The 17,117-nt window shown below is 41.9% G+C and overlaps 2 protein-coding genes across 5 annotated transcripts; one reads left to right on the forward strand and one right to left on the reverse strand.

Annotated features, from left to right (window-relative positions):
* The first annotated feature begins 1,951 nt into the window (after positions 1-1,951).
* Positions 1,952-4,242, forward strand: LOC142366816 (growth arrest and DNA damage-inducible protein GADD45 beta-like). The gene is made up of 4 exons (XM_075448795.1): positions 1,952-2,103; positions 2,700-2,801; positions 2,982-3,198; positions 3,388-4,242. The coding sequence occupies exons 1-4, from the start codon at positions 2,066-2,068 to the stop codon at positions 3,490-3,492; spliced, it is 462 nt and encodes a 153-aa protein (XP_075304910.1). The 5' UTR covers positions 1,952-2,065; the 3' UTR covers positions 3,493-4,242.
* Positions 4,243-5,273: 1,031 nt separating this feature from the next.
* Positions 5,274-14,380, reverse strand: gng7 (guanine nucleotide binding protein (G protein), gamma 7). 4 transcript variants are annotated; one of them, XM_075447547.1, is made up of 5 exons: positions 14,280-14,380; positions 14,090-14,183; positions 12,010-12,160; positions 10,383-10,498; positions 5,274-10,111 (listed from the first exon to the last, which is right to left on the reverse strand). In XM_075447547.1, the coding sequence occupies exons 4-5, from the start codon at positions 10,461-10,463 to the stop codon at positions 9,986-9,988; spliced, it is 207 nt and encodes a 68-aa protein (XP_075303662.1). In that variant the 5' UTR covers positions 10,464-10,498; positions 12,010-12,160; positions 14,090-14,183; positions 14,280-14,380; the 3' UTR covers positions 5,274-9,985. The 4 variants fall into 4 exon arrangements, with proteins under 4 accessions (XP_075303662.1, XP_075303663.1, XP_075303665.1 ...); XM_075447548.1 differs by lacking the exon at positions 14,090-14,183; XM_075447550.1 differs by lacking the exon at positions 14,280-14,380 and having other exon boundaries at positions 14,012-14,099.
* Positions 14,381-17,117: the final 2,737 nt, after the last annotated feature.

The raw sequence follows: 17,117 nt of genomic DNA on the forward strand, positions 1-17,117 counted from the left end.
GTCCATGCATTCGTTACTTCAAGATTGCAATACTGTAATTGTTTATTATTGGGATACCTCTGAAAAGCCTCCAGGTGATCCACAATGCTGCAGCCAGAGTTCTAATGAGAACATATTCCTCCAGTTTTAGCTTCTCTTTGTTGGCTCCCTGTCGAATTCAGAATAGAATCTAAAATTCTTCTCAACACATATGAAGCTCTCAATGACCAAGCTCCATCATACCTTAAAGATCTCATAGTCCAATCATTTTCCAGAGCACTTTGCTCCTGCAGGTTTACTTGAGGTTGCGAGAGTTTCTAAAAAGTAAAATGGGGGGGGGGGGGCAGAGCCATCAGTCATAGGGCCCCTCTCTTGTAGAACCAGACAAGTTATATGTCTGGGAAGCAGACACCCTCTCTACCATAAAGATTAGGTTTAAAACTTTCCTTTTCGACAAAGCTTTAGGCCTTTAGGATATTGCTGTTGGCCCTGCTACACCTCACCTGTTCTCAGGCTCCACCCTAGCCTTCCGCAGTGGACAAGGTTTCCCTGGACTGAGCAGTTTCTCCCTAAGTTTGTTCTTTAAAATAAAGACTGTTATACCTTCTCCTTGGGTTGTGTCATTCTGGGTCCATTCTGTGTTGGTACGGGTCATTACAAATTGGATTTGATTGTATTACAATGAATTGGATTCTAGATTGTATCTTTGAAGTGCCTTGAGATGACATTTGCTGTGATTTGGCGCTATATGAATAAAATTGAATTAAATTGAATATTCTTTGAGTCAATAAAGATAAAAATGACCAATAAAACTCTGTAAAGAAGCAGGTTACTTGTATCATTCGGAGTGTTAAAGTTCAACATCAACATCAGCCACGAGCCTTGTGTGATGTGAGATTGTGAACAATATAGGCTTACATTCTGTCAATAAGATAGGTCAACAGGACAATACAGTGCAGAACTTATTCGATTGTTGGGTCCTTTCCATCAGGTACCCCAGTATGACTTCAAACACACAGCCATATTTATACAGTACTGTCTCTCATAAGAGGAGTAACTACAAGTTCTGGAGAAAGCATGTTGACCAAACACTTACAGTAGCGTATTTCATGAAATGATAAAATAAGTTACACATTGTGCTGGTTTCACTTGATGCACACCCAGGCCAACCACACACACACACACACACACACACACACCAGTTTTAAAATTCTACTCACTAATCCTTAACATCTGTGGGACACGTTTTACTTCAGCAGAATCTTATATTCAGATTCTTTGGGGCAAATGTCCATCTACATGTGAGATGTCTAAAAGTTCAAGAAGTGCTGGTGAGTGGACTTTATGACATCACCCATATGTCAACTTTAAATTGTAGATTGCATGAGAAGATTAAATATATTTACACTCTTTGCTGTATTTCATGTGGGCATTGTTTTTTTATTCTTAATCACCCTGACTCTCTGAGAAACACATGTAGCCACACCTAAAGCAGAATTATGATTTTTGTTTCCATAAATGCATGGACACATGACTGCTGACTCTCGTGACTCGGTTTCGCAATAGTTCGGTTATATACACTTTTATTTCCGTCATTTAGCCACCAGATGTCAGTCATAATTACATAAGCACTTGTGCTCTGGAAACTTGTTATGAAAAGACGAGGAGCTGAGTTGCACAGCTTTATCTGAAGCTTTACTTTGATCATTTATTGTTGGATGTTTTCTTTTTTTTCTAATCCTGTCTTTCTTTTTATGCAAAATGTCAAATCCTTTTTTTTTTTGTCATAATGACACAGCAAATGTACCTCCTTATTGTGTCAAGTCATCGCTCAGTTTAACAACAAAACTAAACCTACGAGTCCGCATGACAAAGGGAGAGGTTAAGATCTGTTGAGCCAATTACAAAACCCGGGTGGTTTCGGTGCCGCCCTCCGCTCAGTCCCCGTATAATAAGTGTTTTGCAACCTTGCCAACAACAAACGCTGCGATCACGCCTGGAGAGCCTGTGCACTCTGTGGGAATATACAAACCACCGGACTATTGTCACGCTTTTACACACTGGGAATAACCTCCGATTTGAAAACATGATTCCAGAGGAAAGCTTTGGCTCCGTCAAGAACAGGTGAGATTTCTTGCTTTGGTGTCTGAGGTCTGTGCGATCCATGTGCGCAGTCATGTGCAGGACAGGAATGCCCCCAGTCCTTTGACCCCGCATTGCCTGATCTGCTGAGGCTGATGTAATTAAACCACTCGTTGTGAGCAACGTTGTGGAATTGCAGGCTTTATCCGGAGGGAGAGCACAGAATGAATGCACATTGTGGGACAACGTGGGCAACTTGCAGCATGAAAAGTTCAAGTCCTATACTGATTGTCTTCACCATTCCACATTTAGAGCCCACTTACATAATAGCGTGCATGGATGTTGCATAGCTGGTACTCTGCAAGGCATGGATCGTACAGTCTGTACGGATTCCATTTTGATTACTTATTAATAGTAACTCAGCCATCCACATGCAACAAATAACCTCTGGAACAGGGTTATAACAAAAACTCAGCATTCATGTGATCTCTCTTTTGCGATTTTGCATAAGAATATTTGATTTAATTAACAAAGTTATGGGTCCAATTTTGAGAAAGATCTGCTGTATGAATTTGAGATGGGCAGAAATTTGTCTTATTTTCAGTACAGAGGGGTAATTGTTCTGTTTTAATCCTCAGGATGCAGTCTGCAAGCCTGGCTCTGGAGGAATTGCTGGTAACAGCTCAGAAACAAGACTGCCTGACTGTTGGTATCTATGAATCAGCCAAACTTCTCAATACGTGAGTTTAAATCATTAACATTATGTATATATGCACCATATGGTTTAAAAACATTTATAAGCATATATATATGTATGTATATAAACTCCTACCACATTTTAGTGAATTACAGTGCCCAATTTTACTGCTCTGGACATGTGAGTGCAGTTTTTTTCTGATTTTCTTTTTTTTCCATCCTAGAGATCCCGACTGTGTGGTCCTGTGCGTCCTAGCAGCCGACGATGAGGATGATGTGGCGCTGCAGATCCACTTCACGCTGCTTCAGTCCTTCTGCTGCGACAGCGGCATCACCATCCTGCGTGTCTTGGGGGTTCAGCGGCTTCGCCAGCTTCTGGGGGCTTTTGATACCAACAGAAACCAAGAAGAATGCAGGGATCTTCACTGCATGCTGGTTACGGTATGTTGACTAAGCACCATAGCCTGTTTTTCATATGTAACTGTGAGGCTGCAGAGGAAGTGTTTTATTATTATTCCTTCTAAAAGGTTGGGCTTCTTGGAACCTGTCAGCTTATCGTTTCCTTGTAATTTTACTTTCACGTTCACCTGAAACAGGGAGTTTGATTTTGTTGATTCTTTTTCCATGCAGAACCCTCAAGTGGACCACTACAGGCTACAAGAAGTGGGGATATACTGCCAGGAGAGTCGACGTATTGACCAGTGGGTTCCTGAACTGGCCCTGCAGGAACGCTGAGGACTCTGCTTCCTGGGTCCAGAAACTAATTAAATGAAGGATCTTGATGCTCATGCAGCAATGGCCTAGAGTGGACTCGGCCTTGTATGCTGTGCAGACTGAAGGGCCAAAGATTCCCCCCTCAGTGACTGTATGACACTTGGACTGGAGACTGGTTTCTAATATCAGTGTTTGTGTACAACATAAAGGCAGAAAACCAGTCTGACATGCAGGACACATCATTTCCGCAAACACAATCTTAGCTTCTGTTTTGGGCCTCTGTTTGGGCACTCTCAATGTCTAAGGGCTGTGGCATTAATGATTAAAAGGAGCAGTTGCATTGATAGTGACTCATCCACGCCCCAGCTTTTACCTGAAATATTTGAGTGCTTACTGTCAGGACAGAAATGTTGTAAAGGTGAAACTCCTGCATACCCAACATTCCTGTGTGTGTGTGACTTGGGAGAGTCTCTGGACAGAAAAGGCGTGTGTCTGTGTGTGTGACTGCGTGTTATGCACATACATGTGTTTTCAGCAAAAACTGGGTGTGTAGTGTGTGCCTTGTTGAAATGAGTAGCTGAACCTGTGCAGGAGTGGTCACCATAGAAACAGAGACAGCATTTCATTGCAGGACTGAAAAACCACAAAAGAGGCTCGGAAAATAATGTATTTTGGTTTGGATTTGAAACTCATGGGGATACAGATTGGACTGTGTTGTATGATTGCAAAAGGCTGGCTTTAAATAACTATGATTAAAAGAAAGTTAACATCTTTGTGCCTTTTTTAATACAAATATGAGATGGCTACACTATTAATTTATTAATTGTATCAGTGGTTTTTGCAGCTATTTGTGGTTCATTCCTTGTTCTCTGTCAAGTCAATAAATTTTTGTATTCACAAAGAAGGTTTCTGCTCTGATTTTAAAATCTAAGCCACTCGTGCATCATGGAACCATCTGTTATGTAACTGCACTTCGTATTTGCGTTGAAGTAGTGAAAGATGCATGCGCACTTGGGTCAAAGTCTTTGTCAGTGACAACCTTTTTAGTTGTAGAAAACATATGTCAGTCAGAGTGACACCAGGGTGGAGACGGAAACTTATTGCATTGCAACAAACAGGCAAAGCAAGCTAATGCAGACGTTCAGGAAGCAAGTTCCAAACTAGTTCCAGGAAAGACTCAAACTAATTGTAAAACTTTTGAATATCTCCTAAGATTTCAAGTGCATAGATGTTACACGCTACATAGTGCAGACTCTACTAATGCAAGCAAACGTGTGTGTGGCTAACCCCACCCATGCCCCTTTATCTCCATTTAATCTGAGTATCCACCCTCTGTTTTGCTCTCACATGTCTGTACAGAGCCATGACTGCAGAACAGCAGAGAGAGGAACACTCAGGCACACGGACCACCCATTAGTTTACTATCTGCTGCTTGGAGGTGTAACTGGCGTGAGGACTGCCTTCTTATTGGCTGTGGCTCATACACCCTAAATCTGATTGCCTGTGACTTACTGAGGGGTCAGTGGTAGTTGGTTTGAAAGTTGTCTTGCTGCTTTGACAGTCTTGTGACTGTCAAAGCAGAGCTGAGTTCCCAGGCGCATGAGCTCTTTGTATCTTTAAAGTCTAAGTAAGATAAAAAAACAATGTTCTACTGAGAGAGCACAAAAAGAAAATAAAACCTGATGGGGCGCCCAATGTTAGCACTGGCTTAGCAATTCAGCGAACACTCAAAAAGGAAAATGTTCCCGTGTAAAACTTGACATAAACTTGGTGTTATGATGTTTCACAAAAACATGCAAGACTTTGTGTTATCATATCATCTTTTTATTAATGTTATCTACTTCTCAATATCATCTTCTTTTTTTTTAACAGCAATATCCACAAAATATTAACAGTGTGCAAGAAAACATGAGTTATGGCACATCAGAGAACAGTTACAAAAAATAGATAAATTTTCTTCATAATCAATCAAGGCAAAAAGATACATATACTGTATGCATACACAGGAGATCAGAACACAAAAATGAGTCTCAGAAAGGGCTCAGAGCCAAGTGAGTGATGTTTGATATGAAAGTCCACTAGTGGGGAGCCTCAATCCTCCTCACCAGGTGAGTTATGAGTTTTGTCAGGCTCACTTTTTGTCATAACACCAGTGGATTTCCATCTTGAGCCGCATGTTCCAAAGTTAAGACCGTTCAATCTGTTGATCTGATGACTCCAAGACCAGCATTAACACAATATACGCCACTATAAGGCAAACTAACAACCAATCAATCAGACAAACTGTTGGCCAATGAGCAATTCAGGCTGTCTGTCTTTGATTGTAGCCCAAGCAGGGATGGAATGATTGAAAGAATAAAAACAAGTATGATAAAAAGAAAAAAGAAAAAGTATGTCAGATAGGACAAAATCAGCGCTCGTAGGTGTGTGTGCTGATATGCATGCTTGTCTAATTTTTTTGTCAAACCAGCGCAGCTGTAATCCTCTTTAACTTGCTAAGAAATTTGAAGCAACAACACATCATTTTCCAAAAAACAGCATCAAATCACTAATTTCCTCAATGTTGAAAATAGTTTTGATTGGGTTTTTAAAAAATATCACCATTCATCAAACAAAATCAGATGTAATCATCACTAGAGCTACTTAAACAGATGAAGAAAAAATAATTTAGAGGAATAGTTTGACACTGTTTGACAACAGTAAGGACACTGACATTACTTGTCTAAATTAGCCTGAAGATGACAAGATTCATAAGTCATCACATCCTCTCATCACATTTGCTAAATCCAAAGCCACTGAAAGTAGCTAGTTAGATTAAGACCAGAAACAAAGATAAAACTGCTCACCCTGCAACAACAAAATCTATAAAGCTTCTCTAAAGTTCATTACTTCACAGAGTTGCAAAGACAACACAGAGATAAAACCGTTAAATAATGAGCTATTGAAATGCTGAAATGTGGATTTTGTTACTGCTGAACAGAGCTAGGCTAGCGGTGTCCCTTATTCCAGTCGTTAAGCTAAGCACCTGGATTTAGCTTCATATTATACAGACAGATAGGCTCCTTTAACATTTTTTTCTGAGCATCTCATTTCACTCTTGCAACGAGCAAATATGCAGATTTCTCCGGGTTTCAAACTATTAATTTAGGTCTCTTACAGCTCAATGACAGACAAAAATAACCAGCTGATAATAAAACGTGGCTAGTTAAAAAGAAGCCTAGGGCAGGTTCTTTAAATTAGTGAATTAGTCAACTTTGGGGCTATTTTTTAGGGTTATTATTCACATCAAAAATAGCTTCTCACATTTGGACGGAACAGTTTCAGCTTGTGACGCGATCCTTTTTTCCTCTTCCACAAAGTTTGAACAGAAGCCTCTGACTGACAAAACAAATGAGCAGAGGGCATACATGCTGTCCTGACTGATAGTATCGCATGACCTCTTCTGTGGTCAGGCCAACCCTGACCTAGAATTGCAGAACTGCAGTACTGTAACAGTATTATGTGCCACCCTGCAGCACTGGAGGCACTGTGTGCACTTATACAATGTGTCTCTCCAACAAACACACATATCCGTCCACCTCTGTTTACTCTTCATCTTCTGCTAAACCATCCTTTTCAGCTACCAAACACCAGCAGACACAAACTCACAACAAACCCCCCCCCCCAGATCTCTCTGTGGCTTTTTCCAGCTCATTGCTCTTGGATACTTTGGAAACAGCTTGCTCGCTGTGTTTGAAACAAAAGCAAGATTTTCTGTCAGGGGAGAAAAAGACTGATTACTGAATTTAAAAAGGATTTTATCTGACTAAACTAAACTGGAAAGATGTATTTTTTAAGCATTACACCCCATTTTCAAGATCTTTTACTTTGAGAGCTTAACACAAGACTGGAAACGAGAAAGAGGCAGTCTGCCCCTTTCCCCACTTCCTGCTTCTTTACATCTATCTCAGGAACGCCTCATAGTGTGGACCCGAAGAATCTCTCACAGCTTCAACAATCTCCAAACTCCCAAAGGTCAGCATAGCAGTTGGGTCATATCAGCATCAGAATAGAAAGGCAGAAAGATCAAGCCCCGTGACAGTCTACCATCAGATTTCTGAGTTTCCAAATGACCCCATACTGATCTGTCACTGTATGCTGCTATTGACAAAAACTCAGCAAGATAATAAAGTGAAATATGATTTCACAAAGCTCCCCTCTCTCAGCCATTATCCTTTAAAACCATGTCTCAGTGACAGGCCTAACAGTTGCTTTAACCTTAAACTGTCCTCTTGATATCACCCCTCAAGCCTGAAAAGCACCTGCAAGAAAGATTTTATGTAATGTGTTTGTTGTCCTAGTTGTCTGTTGCCAACAAAAATAAAAAATAGAAAGAAAAAAAAAGAAAGGTAGCGCTGGTGTTAAATGATGGATCTGGAGGTTAGATTTATGCCACTGGAATGTAGTCCAATTTTGATTAATTCCCTAACAAGACATGAACCAAAACCTAACAGGGTTTTTGATGCTGTTACATGATTCGATCCTCCCTGTGTTTGTATCTATGATAAAAAAAAAAAAAACAACCTCCACTATCACAAGTCTCTAAAACTTCAATGACAACCAAAATGAGTGGAAGACAGACAAGATGATGACTGACGGAACTGAATAAGTAATACTAAAAAGTCCAACATCCACAGAGGGGAATTCTCTGTTTAGATTTTGTATTTTACAAACACTGTACAGGGTAATAATACTCAACTGACCAGGTTCCATGGACTCCATAGAAAGAAGGAAACTCATCAAAAATAAACCCAAAACAGCTACTCTTCAACTTATCACTTCTGCACATGTCTGAAAGAAAGTTTATACACTTAGTTTGTTTCTCTTAATGCCATTATTTTCTTCTTCATTTTCAGTTTTTACAATCAAGTTTGGTTTTTCAGAGAGGGGGAGTGTGGAGGAGGAGAGAAGGACACAGAACGGGGACTGGCAGCTCCCAGCGAATAAGTCCCTGACTTGGTTGAAATCACATTAGAGCAAGCTCTTACACTGGGGAGACCTTTTAAGGCTGGTAAAGCCAGGTAATCTGATTTATAGCAAGAATTATTATGCATTAAAATGTCATGTGAAGCCTTCTCTAAACAATCCCATCTTTGTGGACTGACCTTCTAATTTTACCTTTTTTTTTCCTCCATACTTTTTAATTCACAGAAACTGACAGTTAAAAGAATAAAATATGAGCCGAGAGGATGGGAAAAGGGGTGCCTTCACTTCTACTTTTTAGGTTTGGGTCTTTGCAGACTGATTCTCTGATGTTGTTAGTCTGTGACCTCGCCCTCTACCAGGGTAAAGCACAGGGAGGTTTGATGTACAGTAGAAACCCTCTGTGTAAGATCTGATTAAGTGTCACCTCTGACTGACACCCAGATCTCTTGTTATTTCATTAACACACGCAGGAAAAGAAACCTGATCAGCCAGGGGTAACACCTATGTCAAAGGAAAATAATTAAAAAGAAGTACAGTATCGTTTCATCTGTTAAGTAATGCTTGAACAAAATATCTAAACATACATTGAGTTCACAAACAAGTATTTCTTAAGAAAAATGCAGTAAACGTCCACGGTTAATAGCTTTAGTTCTGTGTATGAGTGTTCCACTCATAGGTGTAGATCTGAGGTTGGCTAAAACACCGATTTGAGCCAAGGGCAGCCATCATTAACTGCAATGGAATCAGTGACTGCAGATCAGCAACTAGAAATAACTTTTTGTACAGGTTGGCACAGCTGGAGGCTTGGCCAAAGGCTGCAGACAGCCATAGTGAGGCCAGAGGCAGAGAAGGTCTGTTGATACAGGTTTGGGTGTGAGAACAATGTTTTACTCTGAGACAGGCAAAGGCTGTCGCCACTTGCTCCGAAAAAAACCCAAAACTCTCATAATGTTTTTTTTTTTTTTTCTTTTAAATTCCCACAGAAAAAAAGAAGCATCTATTGAGCTTTTATGCGACATCAGGTCATGTTTGGCACATTTGGCCTTGGCCTACCACTCATGCCTGTTGCCCACATGCACCCTCCCACTGCCCAATCTTTATCCAACACCTTGTTTCATAATGAAAGAAGAAAAAAAAAAGAGAAAATACAGGCTTCCTATTGATAATCAATGTCCCAATCCCTTTACAAATTAAGCTGTAGCTAATTCATCAGCATAAGTGAAAATGACCAAAGCACCTTGGACCATTCTCTGCGATTAACTGATCTCAGCCACTGTGAACACAAGATAACTGCCCCCTAGCTGAGGCTCTGGGGGTACAGCGCTGTTCCAGAGTGGCTGTTTTGGTGTTTGGTGAGTGTGTGTGTTTCTGTGTGAGCGTAAAGCCCAATAAGATCAGATAAGTCTGCTTGAAATTGTGAATGTATGGAAATCTGTGGATTGATTTGGATAGCAAATGTGAATGCTTATGTGTGAGTCTGCATCTATATGTGCATGAGTATGTGTGAATATGTGTCTGTGTGTGTGAGGGTAGGAATTGTGGAGCGCAGCTATAGGATGATGCAAGGTTTCTTGTCCTTGAAAGGGTTTTCTGAAGTGGGAACCCCAACCAGCAGAGGGTCGCTACGAGCGTGCTGCTCACAATAACTCATCAGGTCCGCTGCTGCTTTAGACACCTACCAGGAAGAAGAGGAGGGGAAGAGAAAGAGAGGGGAATGAGGGAAGGCAAGGAGGGGTCAGAAAAGACGAGTAGAAAATGATATGGGAGGACATGAGGAGAAATCAGTCAAATAGGAGGAAAAGAAAAATATGATGGTGGAGGAAAGAAAAACAAAGTTGCGAGGGAGGTGAATGAAAGAGCAAGGACAAAATGGAGAGAAAAACAAAGTCACATGAGGATAAATGCTTAGACTAAGTATCCAAACATAGCAGAAATGATTGCTTTACCTTAATACGTTCAATTCCTGCCTCGATCCTCAGCTGTTCCACCAGTTTCCTGGCCTGGGCGATATTATTAGAGGTAGACATACTGATCCATCAGAATACACCAACACTGGAGAAGACTGAGGGAGAAAGGAAGAGAAAACAGAAACGGCTTAAAATTGATGTATTATTGTAGCTTATGTGTTCCCAGATCCAAGTGAATCATTTTACTGACAGAAACAAATATCAATCAATCAATCAATCTTTATTTATATAGTGCATTTCATACCAGAGGCAACTCAAATATGCTCTTCAGTTGCTCAATTCAGGTCATTCATATAGCGCTAAGTCATAACAAAAGTTATCTTGGGACACTTGACAGAGAAAGAAAACAAGTATAATGCAAGCCCAATTCAAAAAGAGTCAAATTCAGTTCAATTCATTAGTAGAAGATGCCAATTTGTGAAAAGTTGTCAAGCTGGGTCAGAACTGCAGGCAGAACAGTTTATTACCTGGACTCTTTTACTACAGAGCCAAAATCTGTATATATTGTACAATGTTCATGGTGCCTTCGCATATGCGAAAGTGATCCATGCCAAGTGCAATAATGCACCCTTATCCCTTAACTTATGCTGGCTTTTAAAATGTGTCTGATAACAATCTGGATGGTCTCTCTCGTCTTTAAACTGAGGGCCCCAGAGTCTCAAAAAGAAAATTCAAATATGGATACATCAGGCCGAAGGACAGTTTTCTCTCTCACCTCAGTCCATCTATTATAAGATCAGGATCTTGTTTATAAGTGTCTTTTTTTGTTGGTGTTAATTGCATGGTTGAGTCCACGAAGTGATTTCATGTCATGTTATTTCCTGCTGAGCCGCCTCAGCCGCCTGAATATCACAAACACTCTGTTCTGGTTTTCAGTCTTGTCCCTTGCATACAGGAAATTCTACAGGTGCACTGTGGTGTGGTAGTTAATACCGTCGCGTCAGAGACAGATGGTTCCAGGCTTGAATCCCGACTGAGGCCTTTCTGTGTGGAATTTGCATGTTCTCCCTGTGTATATGTGGGTTCTCTGCGGGTACTCGGCTTCCTCCCACCGTCCAAAAACATGAATGTCAGGTTAATTGGTGACTCTAAATTGTCCCCAGGAGTGGGTGTGAGGGTGCATGGTTTGTTAGTTTCGTTTATCCCTGTGTAGCCCTGTGATGGACTGGCAACCAGTCTGGGATGTAGCCCGCCTCTCGCCCAATGACAGCTGGGATGCGCTCCAGCCCCCCCACCCCTGTGACCTTTAACTGGATTAAGAGGGTATAGAAAATGGATGAATGGATGGATGGATGGATCTCTTTCAAGGGACTGTATTCCCTCTGTAGTGGAGCCACAGCACCACTATGAGGTGACTTCATGATGGTGCAATACAAATAATGACGGTTCATGTTCGAAATGCAATTCATAGGTACAGATTCTTTGGATGCCATAAACAAATAAACTTTGTAAGACCCCAAAAGTTAATAAGAATATACAAATAAGTTAGTAGTGGTCAGAAGTTTCCAGGACATCTGAGTACACTGAAAGTTGGATGGAAGACAGTTTGCAGTCTTAATGTCCAATATGGAACATCAGTTACTGGCCAGTACAAAAAGAGGATTACCTGACTGGTGGTGTGCAGACAAGACTCTCACTCTGAACACTAATGTGAGCAGATGTAGGGGGCGATCTGAGGGAAGCAGGAATGGCAGGAAAACAGTTTCCAGGTCAAAATGACAGAGCTGGATGGCGGTTGAGCTTACATTGGCTTGTCTCTGAATGAAAGAAGAACAGGTGTTACAAAACAAGACCACTGTTGTGAAAACTGCACTAAAACAGCCATTATAACGCATGTAAAACTGGATTGATAAGTTTTAAAAGATCTCACTTTTTTTTTGAGAAATTAAAATGAATATCTTTAAGATCATGCTGATAAACTGCCATCATCACCCCTTTTACCATTCATAGTACAGCTCTGAAATTACTTTTTTTTTTTTCACAAAGTACCTCGAAGTGCACTTTTAGATTTTCATCTGCTCTTTCCATACCATTGCCACCAAAAGTCATTAAAAACCATTTGAATGCTTTTTTTTCTATTTACACACATTACTTTAAGCGGAGCACGGAGGCTCCCCTGTCATTACATGTGATCAAAGCACATCTCACACCTCACGTGCATCACAATCAGAATATTTCCACTGTGTGTCTCACTCTGCCTCTGTCTGTCACCTGCTCTCTCAGGAGGAGAGTCCTGCTTTAATTACTCCGACTGTGGAGTAGATCAGATTCATGTCTGTAATTAGGGCTTTTGTGTGTGTGTGTGTGTGTGTGTGTGTGTGTGAAAGAGAGAGAGGTTTCCCTTCTGTTTTTTTTTCTATTTATTATGTCCCACACTTACACAAACTTATATTTGACATACAAGGAAAGTGAACTGACTTTAGTCAACTGAGATCAAGGCAGGGATTATTTTTTCTTGCCTGTCTATCAACGAGATTACGCAAAAAAACATCAGATCATGACACTTTGTTGCAGAGGTGGGATTAACTCCCTTCAGTCCTGCTCCAGCACACTCTTTAAAAATTAAGTGTAAAACATAAAGTAACACACCTGGTCCACAACATACTCCACTTATCTGCCAAGGTTGGATGAATCGACACACATGCACCATCCCTCATAGCTAACAGAAAACAAACATATGCAGCAACAAAAACTGAACGCTTTTGGAGCTTTCTCTGTAGCATATTGTTGATTTGTAGCACAGCTTGACACCACTTCATTGTTTACAAGCTTCTGGAATATTTTTCCTCGAGCAGTGGAATCGTATTTAAGAATTCTAAAGCTAAAACAACTCATTTCACACTCAGCAGACACCATAAACCCGATTCTCCGATTTCGTCAGCCTGTTGATTTTTCAAACTTTCTGCTATGGCGCACACCGTGCCGAGGAGAGCTGGACAGACATTATCAGGCATAATCATATCTCTCCTCTCCTGCGCCCCTATCTCAGATGATCTATTGGGGTGGGGGGAAAAAGCACAGTAACCCAACAAACAGTGAGCTGGTTATTTGCCCTGGCCTGGAACTAAAACATAAGCAGAACTGGATAGGCCCTGGCTGGCCAGCCAGCCAGCCAGCCAGCCAACCCACTGAGGCTCTCAAGACGCGCAAAAATGCACCAATCCTTATTGATCCCAGCAGCTCCCGAGCGCTGATCGGGCCTACAGTACGAAGTCATGTCCTCTGCTACAGGCCCTGCTTGCTGCTCTGCCGTGTGAAAACACAATGCGGGCATTTTGATGGATAGAACAGCATGTCCTCTCTCCCATGGCTATCCACGCACCACACACACACGCCAGCATACACACGTATACGCACAGGCGCCCAGGCACAGGCAGACCTCGTGCACATATCAAAGCCAGATATATTTTTCTGTGAAGACCGGACAATACCGCTTTGGTTCTGCAAAGAGGCCCTGATCGTAAGCCGTGGGAGCAGGGTGGTGACATGTTTTGAGGGAGGCAAGCTCCAGCAGCCAATATAAACCCACCCAGCGACAACGGGCACAAGACCGGCGCGCATGCCATTATTTTTCCGCTTTTATGAAAACTGATGGGCACACGGCCTACTTCGGCATGTAAGATCCAGTTACTGTTGCTTATGAGCCCTCAAAGTCCAAGCCGAGCCGCAAGAAATCTTCCACTGACCCTGTCCCCGGTCCTCCCCACCCTCTCTGCCGGCAAAGGGCTGGGGAAATCCGGATTCGTGACACTGGTGGAACCTCTCTCCGCTGCAGCCGCCCTCGGTGACGATAATCCGGGGTTGCAAAGGCGCACAAAAACGTTACAATGATTATACACAGGGAGGGGGGAAAAAGCCAAATATCTCCAAACTCACCTCCGAATGCGCTGTATTGGTGATTTAAAGGGCCAGATCCGCTGGTTTCTCAGCCTCTCCGCTCTTTCGCTCCCCGTCTTCGCCGAGCCAAACGCCTCCCCCTCCGTTTACAGTGTCTGTCCACTCCTCTGCCCCCCTCCCCTCCCCTCCCCCCTTTCTCTCTCTACCACCGACAAACAGATTTAATCCAGGTGTTCCTAAAGCCTTATCAAACATACACACAGATCCAGTGACAGCTATAATCCCCCCATGACACAAGGATGTTATTTTGTATCCTCCCAGTTAGACTGTTGAAGAATAAAAAAAAACAGGCGTCTCATTTGATGGGGAGCCCTGGCGTCTTGAAGTCTCCTTAAACCCTTGAGTCAACGAATGCTCCATTCAAACAATGGAAATCACGTCGCCACCTTCCTAGTCAGTAGGTAAACCGTGGTTTAAAGCTGCAGTCTGCAGGATTTGTTGTTGTCATACGTAAAGTCCTACTTTTTGGCATTTTAAGAGTTTACATGATCTATCAGAACGCTTGAAGTTGAAAACGGTGACCTCCGTAGTCGCAAAATGCAAGAAATGCTTATTTTTTAACCGAAAAATAAAAAGTTATTCAACTTCCTGTCCCGCCCCATCAAAACACATGAGAACTCGTGTACGTAGATACGCGTACACCCTCATTCATCAACTCACCTGTCATTTGCGATCATGGAAGACACAGTAAGTAGACTAGCCCGTAATGAAGTTCAATAGTCTAGATAAATAAGCGTGGGGACGAGCCTACCTTGTATCGCGCGTGCACAAACGGTGATTGACAGGCAGCAGAGCCCAGCTCGTAACCTGATTGGTTACCTTTTACCGGTCCGGTCTGCAATTTTGTAAACAAACCTGCTGGACCTATAGGGACATATAGGGGACCTAGAGAACTCATTTTTTTTTGTATTGGGGTATTTAATGTACTACTTTCAGAATCCCCGGACAGTTCCAGGCATTATGCTTGAAAAAGAGTTGCAGACTGCAGCTTTAACGAAGAGTTGTTTTCCCTCTTGTTTTGTTTTCGTTTATTTTATTTTTATTTTTTGGGAACTTGGATATGAAGTTCAGATGCATTAGATCTAATATCTATTCTCATATCTACATATTGCTTGACATAATACGTATTTACTACCCTAAAAGTAGGCTACAATTGAACTTGCTTCTGGGTTAAAGTTTAAACATTTATTTCTCTTTACTTTGTCTATAGAACATCAATTTCACTCTTCTTTTTTTTTGTTCAAGTTTTTTACAGAAGCCTGCAATGCACGATCCACCGACATGAGAGCCTAAAACACCTTCACAGACATGCACATGTGGATTTTTAGTAGGCTGGTACAGTGAAAGCAAAGAATTCGTCATGAGTCAAGTATAATAATCTGCCACGAGATGGCACCATTAATCCGTGAGTGATCCCGATGTCACAAAGGAGATGTGGGCCTCTGAGCCTCCGTTCCCAATGAGCTGAAGTCCACTCCTCCACACAGAGCAAAAAGCGCTGCATCTGCTGCATGATTATTGGCGAGCGGCATTCTGCCAAAGGGGAGCATAAAGGTCTGATATGTATAGGATCTTATTTTGAAAAAAGATGCTTGTTTTCTGCCAGTAACCGAGATGTAGTTGCATTCAGCACCAAAATAAAGCTGTTGCCATGCACACACATATGATGTGCATGTCTTCTTCGCGGCCGTATGGAGGCCTTTTATGACTCCTTACCATAACCGCAAGAGAGCTATTTATAACTCACACCCTCTTCCGCATTGCACTCATTTCCACTGATGTATGAAATTATGCCTATACGTTTCCTCGTTCTTTTCATCACCTGGTAGCTCCCCTTTCTCCTTCCTGCTCTATCCTCCATTTGTTTTTCAGTAAATTTGTTTTCAGTCACTCCCTCTTTTGTGGGATGTGGAGAATGGATGTTAACCGGAGGAGAATCCTTCATTTAAAAAGGCGGTGCAAGCCCATGAGTCATCCCTCAAAGATACTCTGAGGCGGACAGAGGTGGCCCCCATCAACCCATCCCTATTTGTTTGGTCTCGAACCATATGTGTGCTTGCAGGCTTATTATTGACCTAATAGGCTAAAAGTTTGAGTCACACATGCGTAGCTTATTTTACTGCAGCATGTGCGTGGTCAAGATGGTTATCTAGTTAAGGTCCGGGGTTGCCACTCTGGCCTGAGGAGCGAGAGTTTTCGTCCTCCTCCGTTGTTGTACATCACAGCAGCAGGCTGGGAGACCTCCGCCTGTCGTAACTCATCTCCGTCTCCAGCAGTCACACCACGCTGATGCGACATCCGTCGTCAACGTCACACAGTCCCCATAGCAACCGTGCTGCTGGGCACAGCATCCCCGAGCAGCTGTTAGAAGGTTTAAGAAAGAAGTGAGGGTGAAAGGAGGCGTGAGAGACTGAAGCTACCATCTCTGTGTGATTTCCTTACAATTAGACCAGTCAGGCTGTATAAAACTGCATGTTGTGGTGCTATGGTTTATTAGAAATGTGTGGTAAATAGCTTTCCCATTTCATGTTACTCCAATACTCCAAAAGAGCTGCATAATTTTAGCCTCTTTCTATACTCAGCAGTTTCTAATGATGATCTTATAAGATTTGGGTGCATTGTTATAGAGGAAATTACCCATTAATATATAAACAGACTGGTCTAAATGAGCTTTACTTGATCAAGAACAACAGTAAAATGCTGCTTATACATTAAAGCATGCCCTTAAGACATACACTTTAGGGTTTCAGCACATGTTATGTAATTAGAAATTAGAAATTAGAATTAGAAACCCCTCTTGAAATGTCAAGTCATGGT

This window comes from Odontesthes bonariensis, chromosome 17, assembly GCF_027942865.1.
Source record: "Odontesthes bonariensis isolate fOdoBon6 chromosome 17, fOdoBon6.hap1, whole genome shotgun sequence".
In the NCBI taxonomy this organism is placed as follows: domain Eukaryota; kingdom Metazoa; phylum Chordata; class Actinopteri; order Atheriniformes; family Atherinopsidae; genus Odontesthes; species Odontesthes bonariensis.

Coding starts and splice junctions, on each gene's coding strand:
- LOC142366816 (XM_075448795.1), top strand. CDS start 2,066: ATGATTCCAGAGGAAAGCTTTGGCTCCGTCAAGAACAG. Junction 2,104..2,699: donor TTTGGCTCCGTCAAGAACAG/GTGAGATTTCTT, acceptor TTTAATCCTCAG/GATGCAGTCTGCAAGCCTGG. Junction 2,802..2,981: donor TCAGCCAAACTTCTCAATAC/GTGAGTTTAAAT, acceptor TTTCCATCCTAG/AGATCCCGACTGTGTGGTCC.
- gng7 (XM_075447548.1), bottom strand. CDS start 10,463: ATGTCTACCTCTAATAATATCGCCCAGGCCAGGAAACTGGTGGAACAG. Junction 10,112..10,382: donor CAGGAATTGAACGTATTAAG/GTAAAGCAATCA, acceptor TCTTCCTGGTAG/GTGTCTAAAGCAGCAGCGGA.